At 44.4% G+C, this 20289-nt stretch overlaps 1 protein-coding gene and 1 pseudogene across 1 annotated transcript; both read right to left on the bottom strand.

The window, feature by feature from the left end:
- Nucleotides 1-1379: 1379 nt before the first annotated feature.
- LOC127192148 (olfactory receptor 52B4-like) lies at nt 1380-2324 on the bottom strand. The gene has a single exon (XM_051149469.1). The coding sequence runs from the start codon at nt 2322-2324 to the stop codon at nt 1380-1382; it is 945 nt and encodes a 314-aa protein (XP_051005426.1).
- Nucleotides 2325-11762: 9438 nt separating this feature from the next.
- On the bottom strand, nt 11763-12400 carry LOC127191977 (RNA polymerase II subunit A C-terminal domain phosphatase SSU72-like; annotated as a pseudogene).
- Between the last annotated feature and the right edge of the window lie 7889 nt (nt 12401-20289).

Below are 20289 nucleotides of genomic sequence, written 5' to 3'. Positions count from 1 at the left end.
CAAGTAACAAATGTAAACTCAGCAAGTAATACATAAATATCTGTGCACAGATACACACACAATAATAATCAAAAGAGAGGCCATCAGCTTTAATGGTGGACATAGGAACATGGGCATATTGGGGGACGAGTAACTGAAAGGGATGGAGGGATGAAATGAAGAGGGGAAACTGACATACTTCTATTTCAATTAAAAACATTTTTTGGTTAGGAAAACCATTCAGTTGCTCTGGGTAGACATGGTTATGTTTATTTTTTTTCTCAGATGTATGAAATCATGTAACAGTTCCTTTAAAATAAAAATTTAACAGTAATAATCACTTTTTCTTGACACTAATTACTTCTACTTAAAATGCATACTGAACAACTTCCTTATTGTGCTTTTACGTCACGATTCAGGCAGCTTGTAAAGCATAAGACAGCAAAGAGTAGTCTTAAAGTCACGCTCAGAAGCAAATACGAGAAAATGGCATGACTCCAATGCTGCCCAGTTGTGGTCAGAAGCCGGGCAGCAGGGTGACCTGGTCCGCCTTGGGCAGTCCTGGCTCACCCCTGTGATTCTGGTGTAAATTGCAGGGCTGAGTGTTGTGGTCCATGTCTATAATCATAGCACTTGGGAGGAAGAGGCTGGAGGAATCAGAGGGTCAAGGCCAGCCTCAGCTGCACAGGGAGGGAAAGGCCAGCCTGCCTAGAGACAGAGAACTACTCTGAAAGAAAAAAAACAGTGGGAGAGGCTTTCTGACAGCTCCTATGTGTTATATTCAAGCTGAAACAAACCCACAGGTGATTTTAAAAGGGAGAGAGAGAGATCACTGTGACCCTGCCAAGTGCAGGCTCCATGAGAGCCTTTGCCCAAAAGCTAAAACAGAGTGCAGAAAAGCCAAATTTGTCTGGAAGGAAGACAAACCATAAAAGGTGGTTTCCTGTTAAGTGAAAAGTCTAACTGTGCAATAAGCAGACAGGAATTCAAGTGTTGCTTTTCAGTTTTGTCTTGTTTTCGTTTTGGTTGGAAACATAAGGGCACAGGCATAATGCTGATGGCCCTGAAGATGCAGAGGACGCCGAGGAGAATGTACTGTGATGTCTGAGATGAAAGTCGCTCAGGGAATAGAACATGCTGCAATTACCAGGAAGGCCGCTGTCATGGCGGCATCTCAGCTGACTTCTTAGGCAAGGTTATAGGAGTAAGAGAGCCTGGGCTCGTTTTCCTATGAGCAAGAAAGCGAACTGAGAAAGCCCTCAGAGACTCTGCTAGCTAGTGACCGAGTACAAGCTTTGGAAAAAGCCCATGCTCCATGGATGATATTCATCTAGAAACACCAACACCTGAAATCCTTGCATTAGCGCCTCACTCACTTCCTTATCTACTTCCAACACTAATCATTTTTGCCTTGAGAGTAAGACATGAGCCACCTGGTCCCGGATCTGTTTGGTCTTCACCCCATATATGATAGGATTCAGCATCGGCGGAGCCAGAATGCAGACGTTTCCCAGAAGGACGTGGACATGGTGTGCGATGTAGTGTCCAAACCTCTGAGTAAGTGTGGTAAAGATCCCAGGTCCATAGAAGAGGATGATGACGCAGACATGGGAGCCACAAGTATTGAGAGCCTTACGGCGAGCATCCTGGGAAGGCATGCGGAAGATGGCACGGAGGATCAGCACATAGGAAATGAAAACTAGGACAATATCTAAGACCACTGTGGACATTAGGACAAAGAAACCATACCAGATGTTTATCCAGATGTCATCACAGGAAGCACGAGCCAAGACGATGTGCTTACAGCCAGTGTTGGGGAGTATATTGCTTTTGCAGAAAGTCAACCTTTTCAGAAGAAATATTATAGGAAAAATTGTGCCATAGCTTCTCAGGAAGATGGCCACTCCAATTTTCCCTATCAGGGAGTTTGTGAGAATAGTGGTGTACCTCAGGGGGTAGCAAATGGCAATGTAACGGTCAAATGCCATCACCAGCAAGATCCCTGACTCAGAGATGAAGGTGGAATGGATGAAGAAGAGTTGAGTGATGCAGCGATCCAGGGAGATCTCCCCAGCTCGGAGCCAGAAGATGGCCAAGGCCTGGGGAACTGTGGATGTGGAGAGGACAATGTCTGCTCCTGCCAGCATGCAGAGGAAGAGGAACATGGGTCCATGGAGACTAGGCCTTGTGAGGATAATGAAGATGAGCAGGCTGTTCCCAAGCAGGGCAGTGACGTAGGAGATGAAGAAGGGGATGGAAATCCACATATGCTGGTCCTCTAGGCCGGGGATGCCCAGCAAGCGGAAGACAGGGTTGCTTATACCAGTGTGGTTTGCAGTATTCATATGTGAAAAGGTCACTCCGAAATTTCACCTCCTATTCATAGAGATGAAAATACAAATTACACTCAGATATTTCTAATGATGTTCTCAGGATATTTTCACACCTGTTTTATTATCCCATTTGTGAATGTTCCAGGAACAATAAAACATAAGTCCATGTGCCTGATCTTTGTAACTGAGCTAACAGACTCAGATCAGGCTAAATGTCAAGAATTTGCTTGATTAAAGAGCTGCAGGCAGTTAATGGCTGCTGAGGAGGCGAGAGCCAGGTTTTGGGTTGTTCTATTTCAAGGAAATTGTTGTTGTATTCAGGAAGACGACTCCAATCCTAAATTGTCAGCCAAAATACATGCAAATGAGATCAACACTAATACACACACATACATACACGCACACACACACACACACACACACACACACATACACACACACACACACCTCACAGTTTTTGTTCAGTGATACACGAGAGGAGTTAGAGGTGAGAGTAGAGAGATGGGAAAGATTCAAATATGATGAACTAATGAATACATCTTCAAAAGATAAGTAAGATGAAAGCAAATTTTTACACTAATGGGGTACATGTGCCTGTCTGACACAAAACGATAGATAAAATTTGATTTTTACAGACTGAGGGGGTAATGGCAGAAAAATGCTAATGGCCTTTGTTTCATACAATTAAACATTTCTGTGAGAGCAGAAAAGTTTGTGCAGGGAAATGCGCTGCTGTGTTGCCGGCAGCATTGTCTGAGGTGTGACTTCCAGCCTTTATCAGTACAGCACACATGTTAAGTGTTCAGAGTCAAAGCTACAGCAAAGTTGCATGATATAACACGAGAGAGCTATGCTAGAAACACCCTGGATCACTGTGGGTTTGATTTTTAGTTGAATTTTGATTTTTGAACATTTTACTGCTGCCAGTTTTTTTATGACTCTCCCATATGTAGTTACATGACCCAATACAGGATCAATGAGGAACTTGCTTTGGAAAGACTCAGGAGTCCTTGGCACACAGAGCTAAAGAGGTTCCTCAGACATGGTGTCTCCACCATCCTCTACCAGACAGCACAATATCTTCTCTGGAGACAGTCCATGTTTGTGATTTGGGTCCAGTAGTGTATTAATAAGAATACGTGGGAAGGGAAGGGAAGGGGAGGGAAGGGAAGGGAAGGGAAGGGAAGGGAAGGGAAGGAAAGGGAAGGGAAGGGAAGGGAAGGGAAGGGAAGGGAAGGGAAGGGAAGGGAAGGGAAGGGAAGGGAAAAGAGACAGGAGAGATTTTTGTGATGTTTAGCAGTTGCCTACCCCTGTCTTTACTTCCCAATTACCAATAGGATATGCATCTGTATGAAGTTGAAGGAAATACACAAAGCTGACTCTCACCAAACTGACATGAGCTGGTTCTAACAAGCCACTGCTCCCATTCTGACAACTTAATTCTACACAAATATTTTCAACCCTCCACCTTCGGCTCTTTATTGTTCCTTCTGAAACTTCAGCCCATAGCAATAAAATGGTCATTTACCTCTCTCAAAAGAAGTCCTTGTAACCTAGAATGAGATGGATCAAAAGAGGACTCTGAGCAAAGGACATTAGAGGCAAGAGATTTTATGCATGTGTCTAAAGACCTCAGACTGAGCTAATACACCAGGGACCTCCAACTTATGCGCATGGGGCAAATTATTACACTCCCTGGGCTCACACCATGCCCTCCTCTGGAACCTCTGGAACCTCTGCTCCTGCATTACACCTGCTCGTGTATTGCCTTCTTTTTGCTGCCACTGTTGTTTTTTGTTCTCTGTTTTCAATAAACACGATTTTGATACCACTGTCTCAGGAAATTGGCCGATGTCAATCTTATTGCCAATCAGATGACACAATATAAAAATGAATTTTCTATTATTTTTACTTATTCCTTAAGAATTTCATCGTATGTATTTTTTCTGCTTAAATGAAATTAGATTTTACTGTGACTGTACGTGGTAATCATCCAGAACAATATTGCATACTGTGTGTTTTGATTGCACCCTGTAATTTCCTCTGATTAGTCATGAAATAAGAACCATACCCAGCCCATACGAATACATGGCTTGGGCTGAGCCCAGAGCATTTCTATCTCTGCTCTATGTTGCAGGCCTAGGCCTGGAAGATTCTAGCCTCCATATAATCTAATCCTCTATAAGCCTAGATTCTGAAGGTTTCAACTTCCAGGCTCCATATGCTAACCTAGGCCTAGAATGTTTTTAGCCTCCCACACTCACTGCTTAATAAGCTTACTCTTTCTAGCTCTTTCTGAACTCTGGGTGGCTGATTCAACTCAGCTGTTCTGGTTCAAACTCCTCTCCAAGCTGACTGATTCAATTTGGCTTCTCTCTACTTCTGACTGAATTGCTCTACTTGGAAAAACTGCCCCTGATCTCCACAAACTGAACTGCACTGACTGCACAGACTGAATTGAACTGCATGAACTCAACTGAATTCAACTTCATTCAACTGAAGTGCACCAAACTCAATTCCACTTTTTCTCCTTGAAGTGCTCTTAAGTAGCCTCTCTTTCCTGTCTGTTCTCATGAGAGTTGGGTGTATCCTATCTATGACTCATTCTGTCAAATCTTTCTCTGATTCATCACTTTATCTGCCCCTCAATTGGACATGCTCTTGGGGATTAAAGGTGTGTACTGTGTGTGTGTGTGTGTGTGTGTGTGTGTGTGTGTGTGTGTGTGTGTGTGTGTGTTATAGTTAAAGGGATAAAGGTATGTGGCCTGTCTGCATTCCAGCTGGATCACACAGACCAAAGTAGATCTTTGAATGTGATCCTTTTCCAGAGACTTCATGTAACAGGATTAAAATTGTATTACAATACTATCTAACCCAACGCTTCCAAGATCCACCTTCACCTCTTTAACCCCACCAACATTATCTTTTTTCTTTTAAAGCAATAACTCATCAACTCTAATTTATGCTGCCAATAAAATTTAGGAAGTGAAGCCACACTTCCTCTCTTTACACACCTTTAAACAATGCCAAAATGAGGCATCCATCAAAGGATTTGTCCATAGGATCATAGACATCATGAAATAATCATCTCTGAAAGCACATTCACAGACACAGCCAAAGGCATACACCATTAACTTCCAAGCTGTTGTTTTGTGTATGCAGTTTGTTTTGGCATTTTTTGGTTTTGTTTGTTTGTTTGTTTTGAGACAACCTGTGATTGTGTAGTTCTCACAGACATCTTCCTGTCACTTCCTCTTGAATACTGGAAATAAAGGAATGCCCCACCCACTTGGCCCTCCTAGGCTTTTCTTAATGCAATCCTAGCCACAGTCAAAGTTAGCCTCCATAATAACACCCTTCATTATCCCACACACAAGCACATCATAATGAGCAGAGACAAAACACATCATAATGAGCAGAGACAAAACTAGACTATCAGGGCCTGCCCTTTGTAACATAGCTGAAGCTATTTTGCATCCAGTATCCAATTATTTTTGTTTATAAGATAAAATTAAGTTCAAAAAAATTAACTCTGCTTCCTAGAAGTAGTTATTCATAAATGACACTGACAAACCCTCCCAGAGGGTCAAGTTGACCTACACTAACAGACCCTCCTAGAGGGTCAAACTGACCTTTTATTTTACTATGGCTCAATGGTGTCATAACTCACGCTCTGTTGTCTCCACTCTTGCTATACTCTGGTTGCACTCTGAAAGACCCACTTACCTCATATCACCTCACTTACCTCACATAGGACCAATCAGATTAAAGGTTAGGTGATAATACTTTCTCCAGTTAGCCAAAAGGTAACGCTGCCATCCTCTTGTCTTCTACATTTAGTTTTCCTATTTAAAAAACTGCCATGAGAATAGATAAATGTCACAGTTTGGCTCCCAAGACCACTGTGGCCCTGGTCATGATCAGTTTTGGGGTGTGCAGCCAATAAGCTATCAATATCTGACTAAGATCGGTGTCTGAGTGGTTTGTATAGGTACTCTTGGGCTACAGCATAGACATAAAAAACCCTTACTCTCTAGCCACAAAATCCTAGTTTCTGTTCATCACTCTTATTGGCTTAAAAATCTAAGGGCTTGCTGGAGATCCAAGATGGCAGCACAGATCACAAAGTGCTTCTAATCAGCAGGACAACCAGGACTGCAAAGTGACCCAAAGACCAAACTGAGATCTACAAAACAGCAGTGATACTGATTCCCAAGTAAGAGGGATCCACACTGTGTGGAGCACAGGAGGGTCTGACTCCTGGCCACCCAGCTAAGCCACAGAAAAATCCCTGGTGGGCGGACAACCCACATTAGCCGCCATCTTAGGAAAGACTGTAAGAGACACCTATGCAGCTTTGTGCTTTCACTGCTCATCTGCTGCTTACCAGATCTGGGACAAAGAGCAGGCAGGCAGAGCTGAGTCCTGGCACCAGACACAGTCCACATTAGCTGCCATCCCAAGAAAGAGTGCATGGCACCCAAGCACCTTTGTGCTCTGATCTCTCTCATCCCCGCCCTCACCCCCCCCCCACCCAGCTGCTTACCAGTCTAGCACAGCTGGGTCGCAGAGCAGACAGGCAGAGCCCTGCCATCTCAAAAAGGCCTATGGGTTCTGATATCTCTTAGTTCCCCAGCCGCTTGCCAGCCTGGCCCATCTGTGACACAGAGCATACAGGGAGAGCTGAATCCAGGCATGGCCATGATCCACACTAGCTGCCATTCTGTGAGCAGCTTCAGGCCTGGGTCTATCTCTGCCCACTTGCCTGAAGCATACTGCTCTGACATAGCTAAGACACAGAACAGACAGGCTAAGCAGAGACCTGTGCTGGCCACAATCTGCATTAGCTGCCATCCTGCTAACAACTTCTAGCTCTGATCTCTCCCTGCCCATCTGCGGTGTATTGGGCTGATCCATCTAGGTCACAGACCAGACAAGCAGAGCAGAGACCTGCACGGGCCACACTCCATATTAGCTGCCATTCCCTGAGCAACTTTGTGCTCTGATCTCTCTCCACTGGCCAGTGGCTTACTGACCTAGCCCAACTGGGGCACAGAGCAGATAAGCAGAGCCCTGTCATCTCAAGAAGGCCTGTGGAACACCCCAGAAGTTTTAGACTCTGGTCTCCCTCATCCCCGCAGCTGCTTACCAGCCTGGCCCATCTGGGATACAGAGCAGATAGGCAGAGCTGAGTCTGGCATGGGCCAAAACACAACATTTGCTGCCATCTCAAGGTCTGTGGGGCACCTGAGCAGCTTCAACCTTGAATCTCTCACAGGCCGCCAGTTGCTTACTGGCCTAGCCTATCTGGAACACAGAGCAGATAGGCAGAGCCCTGCCATCTCGGAAAGGACTGTAGGGCACTTGACCAGCTTTGGGCTTTGAAACCTATCAGCCCACTCCTCTTCTGCCTGACCCAAGTGGGATACAGACGGTACCCAACAGAGATGAGCTGGGTGCAGGCTCTAACACCCACTGTCCACCAGCTGGAAGAGGCCTCTAGGGAACAGTAGCAAACAACCTTCAGCTTAGAGTTGTCTTTACTTGCTCCCAACCTGCCTGGCCCATGTGGGACACAGACAGTGACCTCATTGGAGGAACCTCTAGGCCTGCTAACACCAGAAACAATTAGATGCCTAGAGGACAGCACAAGAAGACTAACAACAAAACTTAGAGCCATAAAACACCACCAAAAACTAGTGTTCCTACTACAACAAGCCCTGGAGATATGAACACCCATAAAGAACAAGGAGAAGACTTTAAATCTGAGGTGATGAAAATGATAGAAGCCTTGAAATAAAATAAATGACTCAAGGAAATACAGGAAAATACATTCAAACAGATGAAGGAATTGAATAAATCTTATAAAGAATTACAGGAAAATGCATCCAATGAGATGAAAGAATTAAATAAGTCCTATAAAGAATTAGAGGAAAATTCAATCAAACAGGAGAAAAAAATGAATAAGACTATTCAAGACCTAAAGAGAGATTTAAAAGCAAGAAAGAAAACACAAGCTGAGGCAGTCTTAGAGTTGGAAAACATAGGGAAGGTAACAGGAATGATGGACACAAGCAATGCCAACTGAATACAAGAGATGGAAGAGAGAATCTCAAGCATAGAAGATATGGTTGAAGTTACTGATACAAAGGTATTATTCATCCCAAATCAGCCAGAAGAAACCTTAAAAGAATGATGCCACATTTCCTTTAAGGGGAGTCGGGTAGGTTTTTGGTTGCTTTCTTGGGATATAGAGCGTTATTTTCAATGGGAGTTGGTTAGAAGTCATTATTGGTCTTATTTAGAGAGAAAACAAGGTTGGACTCAGGGATGTCTCTCTTTTCCTTTATCTTCCATTCTTAAGTTTGGAGATAGGGGTTTAAAAAAAGAAGGGGGAATATAGAAATACATGGGGAAGATACAACAAAAAGTACATTAGTGAACCTACTTCTCCACATAATTCCTTAAGTGTCACTCACAAGGTTATGTTTAATTCACTGGTATAGAATTTTGCATACAGATGCAAAATAAGTTTAATTTTAGATACAGTGGCATAGAATTCAAATTTAAGATTATTCTTCACACACATTATATATATATATATACATATATATATATATATTCTAATTTGAGATATTGCACCCGTATAACTTGATTATAATACAAGGTTTACTTCCAATACTTTGAAAGTGCTATTGCAGGCTATTTAGGATAAATAAGTTATACAAGTTAATTTTTAGTTGATCAAATCATGGTCATATCAATTACTAGTCTACTTTTACCACAAGAATATACATCTTAGGTACAACAGATAGATATGATTCTATAGGAAGACAAGGTAAAATAATTAGATAAGGTCTTTGAAAACCTCAGAGACATACAGAATATGGCATTTTAAAAATGTTTTTAATATTTTAAAGATTCATTGACAATGAGACAGGTTAACTCCTGGCAACACCCAGCCTACCTCAAAGAGGATGATGAGCATCAAAGAACCTCCTTATGGAGATGGCTTCAAATGTGGCAAACATACCACTGGGAAAAATGTCTTTGTTTCTACCAAAGACAGAATTCTGCCTTAAAAAGGGCAAGCTTGAATGCAGGCAGAGTTGACTGCCAAACTCTGCCAAGACAGGGTAAGCAAGTCCTCAACAGTTCACGCCTCACAAATATACCTGTCAGATACACTGGGACAGAAGGCTGAAGACGATGCTCTAGCATTATAGAGAGTTTTGGGTGACTGTTCAGGCAGAAAACTGTCTCTGTCATCGTCTCATTTGGGAAGCTACTGACCTGCACTCCCTGTATACTCAGGTAACCCATTATATTCCTTCTCAAATCTCTGATGGGGCTGAAGACCAGATAGTTTAGTTTTACAATGAAGCTTAGTTGTTTAGGGGTTAAGATGTTTTTAGGTCTAGATAGATGTATTAAGTTGGTAATGATGAGATATGATAGATATTGATTTATATTCAGAATTTTAGATGCACCAAAATGGGAAAGGTGTTTTCCTTCAAAGCTGCCAAATAAAATAGCCAAAACACTAAAGAATGTAACATTTATATAATTCCTGATTGTGTCATGGTTCTTCTTGCTGTAGGTAGTTTATTGTATATGTGTGTAATAAAATAAATGTATATGTAAAAAAAATACTTAATTTTTTAAAATCTAAGGGCTTTTGGATTGGCTTTGTTCCAAGGCAGGTGACCCCAGAGAGTCTCATCTTTTCCTTCCTCCCGGGCCCTGCTTGGCTTCAGGTCCAGAGCTATAATCATGCCTGTCAAACAGCATTAGCATCCTTGTCTCTCTCCTTCTACATCTCCTTTGCCCAGGCACATACAGAGGAGCTCTCACATAGCTACCTTCCCAAAAGTCTTCCCAGCATGTTGAGTGACAAAAGCAAGACTTCCAGCTTATTCTTATGTCTGTCTTCTGAAGAGCTCTCAACACAGCTGTTGAATTAAAATTATTCTTCCAACATTAATATAGTAAATTATTAAGGAGGTAGTTTTCTTTAACCAGCTAGTTCCCCAATGACAGGACACAGAGAGAATATGATTTATTTTTAAGCTGCAAGCACTATGCTGGGCAGAATCTGAGCCACTCTAATCCTAATACCCTTTAAACACACATAAAAACCAATAACTAGCCAATCTGATGACCCACAGGGTGACTTCTGCTCTATCAGTCTCTTTCTCCAACTGCCTCTCTGCCATCTTCCTCATGCTCCACCACCCCCCCCACCTACTACCAGGAAGTCTGCCTCCCACTTCCTGTTCTTCTGCCTAGCTGATTGGCCAAACAGCTCTTTACTGACAACTGCTACATAAACCCAAGGCATTCCTCCACATGCAGCTAATAAACGTTAAAGTTTGCCTTTCCATAATGTAGGGTAGTTATCTATGCGGGATGTTGCCACTCTTATCCCAGCCCTGATCAGATCCTGAGACACACTGATTAAACAGACAAAAGCCACCAGGAAGAAGAAAACCTCTCATTGCAATACCCCCATCCTTGCTACCTGTGGTGGCTGAAGCCAACCACCCTGTGGTTAAAATTAGAAGTCTGAGAGTGAACTAAACCCCTCTCTCCTTCTGCTGCGAAGCCCTCTTGTTTCCTTTACCCTGCTTAGCTTTTGTCATCAGCACTTCCCCAAAAGCACTAGAGTCTTTGTAGAAAATGTTTATGAGTTGAAAAAAGCAGTGCTACACACTCATTGAAGAGAACATTTTATTTAATATGCCACTCAAATCGTGCACAAGAAAATTTGGTTTACAATTGAAGATACGTCATTATGGCCCTGAATTGGCCACAGGGCATTAAACACAGGATTTGTCAGCATTCTGTGATCAGCTCTGTTTGCAGTCATAGTTGAAACCTTCCTCGAGCATAGGCACTAAGTTAGATGTTTTAAGTGAAGTACATAAAACATTGCTACATTTTTTATTTTATTTTATTAATTTATTCATATTACATCTCAGTGGTTATCCTATCCCTTGTATCCTGCCATTCCTCCCTCCCTCCCATTTTACCCTTATTCCCCTCCCCTATGACTGTGACTGCGGGGGATTACCTCCCCCTCTATATGCTCATAGGGTATCAAGTCTCTTCTTGGTAGCCTGCTATCCTTCCTCTGAGTACCACCAGGCCTCCCCTTTCACGGGACGCGGTCAAATATGGGGCACGAGAGTTTGTGTGAAAGTCAGATCCCACTCTCCACTCAACTGTGGAGAATGTCCTGTCCATTGGCTAGATCTGGGTAGGGATTTGAAGTTTACGGCCTGTATTGTCCTTGGCTGGTGCCATAGTTTGAGTGGGACCCCTGGGCCCACATTTTTAGTCCCCCTTTGGCTGATGGTGGCCCTTCTCTCCCTGTCCATTAACACTCTTCTTTTCCCAACCCCTTTCCCGAGGCATGAGTTCAAAAATAATGCAGAAGATCATGTTTTCTTACAAGAAAGAAGGGCTAGTGAAAAAGCACCTGATACGGACTCTTACTGAGGAGGTGCCAGACCAGCAATGACTCTCAGTGTACTCGAACCATATGAAGAAACCCTTTCCTGTTTCCTCTTCCATATCCAAGGGCAACTTGTCCATGCTGTCATCCATGTCTTCCGGCTGTTGTAGGCACTGGCAGAGCTCGTGGATGAGGAAGGTTTTAACGGTGGCTCCTTCTTCAGTGTCTTCTATGTCCACATTGATCGCATGCATCAACTGGAGGGTCCCTGCTTGCTGCAGCACAGATTCTCTGCCACCTTGTCAGACACGCTCTGCTCGCAGGTAAAGATGACATCAAAGGGCTCCCCACTCTCCTGAAATCTCTCTGGATGGGCCTTGGCTCTCTCATTTCTTCCCAATGGGTGAAGGAAGGATCCCATTATGAGCTCTTCTCTCCTCAGCAGGTCATTGTACATCTGAGTATATGCTGTTGCAAAATCATAAGCTCTATATCCTGGTAACTGCACATAGAATCTAGTACCAAAAGACCTTACACTAAACACCTTTTTCTGGAGCATGCTGTGGGCCTGCATGCTCCTGTTAATATGATTCATACACATCGCAGCCACGCAGAGTGGATACTGAGACATAATGGCAGCCACCAGAACTTCAGTGAGGCAGAGAATTCAGTGATGGCAGGGTCTCTACAGCCTTGAGAAAGGCCTCCTGCGTCCACTCCTCCACAACAAACAGAATGGAAAGTTTAGAAGCATTTATATTCAGGGTATCCAAGTGGCTGGAGCTATCTAATAGGAAACAGTTAAGATGGTGGGTTGTAGGCGGGGCTTGGTGGCACATAATTTTAATCCTAGCACTCTGGAAGCAAAGGAAGCAGATCTCTGTGAGTAGGGGGCCAGCCTGGTCTATATACCAAGTCCCAGGGCACCAAGGGCTACACAGAAAGACCCTGCTTCAAAAAACAAAACAATGCTGGGCGTGGTGGCACATGCCTTTAATCCCAGCACTTGGAAGGCAGAGGCAGGCGGATCGCTGTGAGTTTGAGGCCAGCCTGGTCTACACAATGAGTCCAGGACAGCCAAGGCTACATAGAGAAACCCTGTCTCGAAAAGCCAAAAACAACAACAACAACAATGATCATGGATTTAACATAAAACCTTAATGTGAAAATGGCTCTAATAACTACATCAGTCAGCATGAGAGAATGGGGGAATAGAAGGATCCAGAGGGTCCTAGAAACCTACAAGAAGAACATTATGATGGGCTGATCTGGGTCCAGGGGTCTTGCTCAAACTATGGCACCAGCCAAGGACAATACATACAGTGAACTTCGAAACTCTACACAGATCTAGCCAATGGACAGGACATTCTCCACAGTTGAGTGGAGAGTGGGGTCTGACTTTCACACAAACTCTGGTGCCCCATATTTGACCGCGTCCCCTGAAAGGGGAGGCCTGGTGGCACTCAGAGGAAGGATAGCAGGCTACCAAGAAGAGACTTGATACCCTATGAGCATATACAGGGGGAGGAAGTCCCCCTCAGGAACAGTCATAGGGGAGGGGAGTAAGGGAAAATGGGAGGGAGGGAGGAATGGGAGGATACAAGGGATGGGATAACAATTGAGATGTAATATGAATAACTCAATAAAATATATTTTAAAAATAATTACATCAGTCAAACCACTACATCAGAACAAGTTTGATTCCCAAAAACAAAGACTAATTGAAATCAGATTTGGTCCTACAGACTTTAGCAATAAATGGAAACTACTAATGTTAGTGTCTAGGACATTTGGACTATCCAGGAGCCTTTCCAATAATCACTAGTCATGAATTTAGTGACAAAACTGAAAATTCCTATGATCTTACCAGTTCGACTACATGTGGAATTATAAGAATTGTTACCCATGTTTTGTTTCTTTCATTCTTTCTTCTGTTCTTTCTTTCCTTCCTTTTTTAACCAAGTGTTGTGGGGTATCCACCAGGGAAGACAACTCGGACATGAGTTTAAGCCAATAGAAAAATCTTTATTAGCTGACCAGTGACTACATTGGGTGTTCAGGATCCCAGAGAGGCCTCATCCTTCCTTTCAAGAATAAAACCCACACCCTGAGTTGATATACTTCAGTTAGCAGGAACAGTTAGCCAAAAAGCAGAAGTACAGAACCCAAAAAAGGAAGGTTAGTGCTTATAGAGACTTTCCCAGAACTATGGGCCTTCTGCAGCTAGTGCTGTCTATATGCTGAGTTTTACAGTCTGAATAGTACTTCCATCATGGAGTCAGTTGTGCTAAGGTGTCTGGGGACCTCTCTCTACACACCTCAAAACAAAGTCAAAATATGAGGCAGCTATCAAAGGATTCACTCACTAATGAGATCACAGACAACATGAACTAATCATTTCTGAAAACACAGTCACAGACTCACCCAAAGGTGTGCCCCATTAACCTCCGAGCTGTTGCTGTTGCTATTGCTGCTGCTGCTGCTGTTGTTGTTGTTGTTGTTGTTGTTGTTGTTGTTGTCATTGTCGTCTGTGGTGGGGTTGAGACATTGTGTGACTGTGTAGTCCTGGCTAGCCTGGAACTCAGAGATTCTCCTGCCTCTGCCTATGCCTCTTGAATGCTGGGATTAAAGGTGTGCACAACCATGCCTGACCTTCCTAGGCTTTTCTTTCTTTCTTTCTTTCTTTTCTTTCTTTTCTTTCATTCTTTTTCTGAAACAGGGCTCCTAGGATTTTCTTAACGCAATCATAACCATAGTCAAAATGAACCTTCAGACGTGCATCCTTCATTATCTCACATACAAGCACATCATAATGAGCCAAGACAATCCAATCCTAACACCTAACAACAAGGATTGTTAGGTGGGTTCTGTTGGGGGTTTTTTTGGGGGGGGTTGGGATGTGTGTGTGTGTGTGTGTGTGTGTGTGTGTGTGTGTGTGAATAGTTTATTGACAAAATAGTCTTACTGTGGTGTGGTGGTTTGACTAACACCGGGCTTCTATAGGCCCATATATTTGAATGCTTAGTCACCAGGGAGTGGAGCTCTTTAATAGGATTAGAAAGATTAGCTCTCTCTCTCTCTCTCTCTCTCTCTCTCTCTCTCTCTCTCTCTCTCTCTCTCTCTCTCTCCTATAGCTCTCAGCTCCTTCTCCAACACCATGCCCACCACGGCTTCTGCCATGCTTCCCACCATGATGATAAGGGACCAAACCTCTGAAACTGTAAGCCAGGCCCTAGTTAAATGCTTTATTTTATGAGAGGTGCCATGGACTGTCCAACCAATTCCTAGCCCAACCTGAGACGAACTCCATGGCAGACAGACAGCCCCTGACACTATTAACGATACTCTGCTATGCTTGAGGATGGGAGCCTAGCATAGCTGTCCTCTGAGTGGCTCCACCCAGCAACTGATGGAAACAGATTGGGGAGCACAAAGAGTCTTGGAAAGAGTTGGGGGGAAAGATAGAAAGACTCAGAGAGGACAGGATCTCCACAAGAAGACCAACAGGCATGTGAGGATGATCTGTCTTTGACACCATTAATTGCCAGGGTTGATTCGGCTGATCCGGCTGGCTAGGTGGGTGTGCCCTTCTTCCCTCACTGCTCCATGTGCATCCCTCCTGAAGCAGTGCACTCAGTCGAAGAAGACGACCTTCCTCAAACAGAGGATGTCTAGTCTTTGGACAAGGGTATACGAGAGTAACTGCGCTCCCCTGCTAGAAACTCCAAATGAGCTCAAGAAGACCAACAGAGCCAACTAACCAGGGCCCAGGACAGCCTGTGGAGACTGAAGCTCCAACCAAGGACCATGCATGGATTGGACCTAGGCTCCCTACACATGTAACCCATGGGAAGCTCAGATCCCATATGGGTCCCCTAGTAAGGGGAACAGGGCCTGACTATGACATGGACTCTGTTGCCTGCTTTTCAAAGATCACTTTCCCCTGGTGGGGTTGCCTAGTCAGGCCACAAGGGAAGAGTATGCACTCAGTCCTGATGCAACTTGACATGCTGGGCAGGGTTCTCCCCTTCTCTGAGAAGTAGGGGAGGGGGAAATAGGGGAACAGGGAGGGAGGATGGGACCTGGAAGAGAGGAGGGACAGGGCTATGACTGGGATGTAAAGTGAATAATTATTTTTTTTTTAAGTTGTCATGGTCATACTGTCTCTTCACTGCAATAGTGACTAAGACATATGGCAATCCAAAATCTCCAATGAGAGACTGAGACTAAAATAGCCTTGCTATTGCAGTTGAGGCCTACCCTCAGTACCAGACAGAAGTTTTGGCATTAAAAGAGCCTCTTGGTCTCTGGCAGCCTTAAACCTGTAAATTATATAAGTAAAACTACATTTCTGCCTGGGGCTTTTCCAGTGTTCACCTGCTTGAAAGAAGTCATGCACAGACATGATGGCATGTGCCTGCAATTTCAGCACATAAATACTTAGATAAATCTACTTTTTTATTTTTCCTATATGATATCATTAATTAAGAGAACAACAGGGAGTTGAGAGTTGAAATTATAGCGGTCACAGTGGCGCACACCTGTAATCCCAGCACTCTGGGAGGCAGAGGCAGGCAGATCTCTGTGAGTTTGAGGCCAGTCTGGTCTACAAAGCAAATCCAGAACAGCCAGGGCTGTCCTTGGAAAAACAAAAAATAGGTAGGTAGGTAGGTAGATGATAGATAGATAGATAGATACATAGATATATACATGATAGATAGATAGATAGATAGATAGATAGATAGATAGATAGATAGAGTTGAAATTATTATAACAATACTAAACAATAAAAACACCTGTGCCAGTTGATAATGGTTTGAGGCAAAGTCTTTTAAGCAATAAACTGTATTCATACTGTACTCGGTTAAGGAACTCCTTGCATTGCAAATATTCCCAAATCACTAACAACTTAAAACCCCCTCACAGCACCACCCTCAGACCAGCTGCAGCACTCGGTGAGAACTTGTGAAGTCAGAAACTCTTCCAGTGGAGCACAGAAACTGTTGAAAAGCCCTCAGGATGACCTCATGCGCCTTTGCTTCCTCCGCTGTCTCAGTCAGACCACACATCCCTACTGCACAAAACAACGAACAACCTCAGGGAGTCACAAAGGAACCCACCCACCTTACCACAAACAGAGCCACAGGGAGCTTGGCGAGACCGTTCTCTTTGTATAAAGAATGGACCACAACCCAGAGTGCGCAACCAAGCACAGCTGGCCAAGACAGCTTCCTTGTTCTGTCTCTGACATTATGGTGACTGTTTCTTATCCCATCTGTGGGCACTCAACTTCACAGTGAGTCCTCACCTGAATGATTAAAAGTTTCTCCCACAGGTAAGACATTGATATACGGCTTTGTGTTGAACCAAGGTAGGCTCACCTAGGAAGAGGGAACCGGGACTTCCCAACTGCCTGCTTCTAGTTCAGGCTCTTGCTATCCCAAGTGTCCCCAGGACACCTGCACAGCTGCGGAGGCTCAGTCTGTAGGAGGTCATTCAAGCTTCCCTCCTCGACCCTTCTCATGCTCTGTCAGGGTTGGCTGACTAACAAGGGATATTCCCTGCCAAACTTACCACAGGGGTCTCAGATAGCATCTGGGGAGACCTTGGCGATGCGGATTCTGAAAAAGCAGCCTATGATGTGGAGAGAAAGCAGGTGCAAGGACTCCTGGCACCACAGGACTAGCAAGATCCATATGAGGAGTCATAGCTGCAGACTCCTTCACAGAAGCACAAGAACGAGCTCTGGGGCCGCATTAACATGGAGTAGCAGGCAGGCTCTTGGGAGAATTCTGCCAGTTACTGAGCCACCTGGGAAAGACTCTACGGAAACAACAAAGAAAAAAAGCTGGCCTGCCCAGGATAGTCTTTTCACATGCAGCCCGCTCTGCCAGGGAAGGCTTGGTGCCAGAACAGGCCGCAGGGAAATTCACTGAGGCAGGAACTGGCTAACTGAAACAGGGACCTCAGGCTGCCAACCGCCAGAGTATAAAGGCAGCCATGGCGCCCAGCAGGACTCAGCTCCCAGGAGTGGTGCAGGGAGCTTGTGCCAGGTAGAGAGATGAAGGAAACGCAATAAAGGAGCAGTCTGCTGCTCTAGACGAGGCCCACCTGTGAGAGGGAGTGCGCGAAAGCCCTTGGGATCCCCTGTGAGCTGGGTTTGCCACTCAGCCCTCTTTGCTGCAGATGAGAAAGGTAGTAAACCTGCCAATTTTTCCACTGGAGAGACCAAGTGCCAAGAATGGAATTCCTCCTGCTTCTGACTCCACCCTCTCTATCCAGGGATGATCATTAGGATGCAGCCAAGGGCTGTATAGCAACATTTTATTCAACACTGGACCACACATGCAACAGTGGTCTCATAAGACTTAGGAACTAACACTCTTGATGCCTAGTGCAGCGTATAAATACAACCCATGACCCATATGTAAGCCCGAGCTAATGAAACTGAGCTGTCAGTTGGATGAAGGTATAACACCGCAGTCATGTACAGCAAGTACAGTGCCACCAGGAAGGCTGTTGGAGGAGTGCCAGGAGTGGAGGCCCACAGTCTCCTGACATGCAGCCTGCCCTGCCAGGGAAGGCTTGGTGCCAGAACAGACCACAGGGAAATTAGCTGTGGCAGGAACTGGCCAAGGGAAGCAGGAGCTTCAGGCTGCCAACTGCCAGAGTGTAGAGGCAGCCATGGCCCCCAGCAGGCCTGAGCTCCCAGGAGCGGGGCAGGGAGCTTGTGCCAGGTACAACAAAGGAGGCTTATATAGTAAATATAATATACTTTTCATCGTGTGTGTGTGTGTGTGTGTGTTCACATGTGTGGGTGCCTCAGCATTTGTGTAGAGGTCAGAAGGCAACCCTGGGTGCCAATCTTTGCCCTCCACCCTGTTTGAACCAAGGTCACTTGTTTGCTATATTACCCTGGCTAGCTGGCCAGGGAGTTTCTGGGAATTTTCCAATTTCCCCCTCCCATCCAATGCTCCTTAAGAGCGCTGGAATTACAGACATGCCCTTCTTGTCCCAATGCTATATTTTTACATTATTTTCAGGGGACTCCTTAGAGAAGAAATAAGTTTAAGCAGTACCCAGTGTTACACCCACAGAAGCCCATTCGTTCTCGTGACTATAAGTTGCACCATCTTTTCTGATGCTTAACTTAGTTATCCCATTTTTCTCAGCATGTCCTTGGAGCAATAAGAGATACAGCAGTGGCATAGCTGGCTACATTGCAATGTTCACATGACAGTGAAACCCCTTAAGAAGAAATTTCTTAATACATAGTCCCATATTGTTAAACAAGTTGTACCTGCACCACACAGACGTGCATAGAGTTCATGGTAAAAGCAGAAGTTGCCACAGCAACTCGTGAGAGTGACCTGAGAGTCAAGTTCCTCTGTAAACTGGTATCCCACACCCCAAAGCTGTCTGGCACATTCTAAATGGTAATAGAAACAGCTCAGAAAATAACAGCTTTTTGGAGGGGGTTGGTTTTTCGAAACTGGGTCTCTCTGTGTTAGCCTTGGCTGTCCTGGACTCACTTTATAGACCAGGCTGGCCTCGAACTCACAGCGATCCACCTGCTTCTGCCTCCCGAATGCTGGGATTAAAGTCATGGGCCACAACACCTGCCTAGGAGCAGCATTTTTGAAGAACCAAAAATGGAAACAGGTGATACATAGCAACAAATTTTTCCCTATCACCACAGAGACAAACGGTAAAGGAACTCTGGGCCCTTATCTTTTTTTTTTTTTTTTTCCCATTTAAAGACTTGCTTTTTAAACACAAGATTAGGTCACAAGGCCAGAATGCCAAGACCAAACTAAAACTAGTCAGGTTCAAACTGGTTACACAAACAACATAGAAAAGTGTGAACAAAGAAAAGTCTTGCCTGGTGAAATGACCTTTGTAAATCCTCCAAATCAATTCTGACGTCAGACACTCTGTCCGAGCAAAATCACATTTGCTCTTAATTAACTGTGATTTCGGATTTCACCAGCTGAGCAAAACCTTAGTGTGGAGTTTCTAACAGTTGCCCGGGTCCTCTAACCCTTCTCTGCAGCCTGCAGGCATCTGATGAGCAACTACCAGAAATAAAGGCTGCACATTTTTGTCTTCATGTGTATCTGTCCCTTTGCTGTCTCAACTCTTGAATCAGAGCCTACTCAATTCTGCATGTAGACATGCCACTCATCTTTTTTTTAAAAAAAAATTTTTCTAGATGGGAGGTGGTGGTGCCCACATTTAATCCAGCCCTCAGGATAGAGAGGCAGGTGAGTCTCTGAGTTCAAGGCCAGCCTGGACTACAACTGAATTCCAGACAGCCAAAACTACACAGAGAAACCCTGTCTTTGGGAAAGAAAAATTTAAAAAGTTAATTCCAAAACGATAATTTAGAGTTAACTTGGCCTGCTTCCCATCTGAGCCTGGTATGTGTTTCTTCTACCCAATGCCTATAACAACTGAAGGACACACAATCCCTCCGTTTGATCACATAATACACACACCTGTGAGGCCAAGACATCTGTG

Source organism: Acomys russatus, chromosome 7 (genome assembly GCF_903995435.1).
Source record: "Acomys russatus chromosome 7, mAcoRus1.1, whole genome shotgun sequence".
In the NCBI taxonomy this organism is placed as follows: domain Eukaryota; kingdom Metazoa; phylum Chordata; class Mammalia; order Rodentia; family Muridae; genus Acomys; species Acomys russatus.
This window is presented reverse-complemented; position numbering and strand designations above follow the sequence as displayed.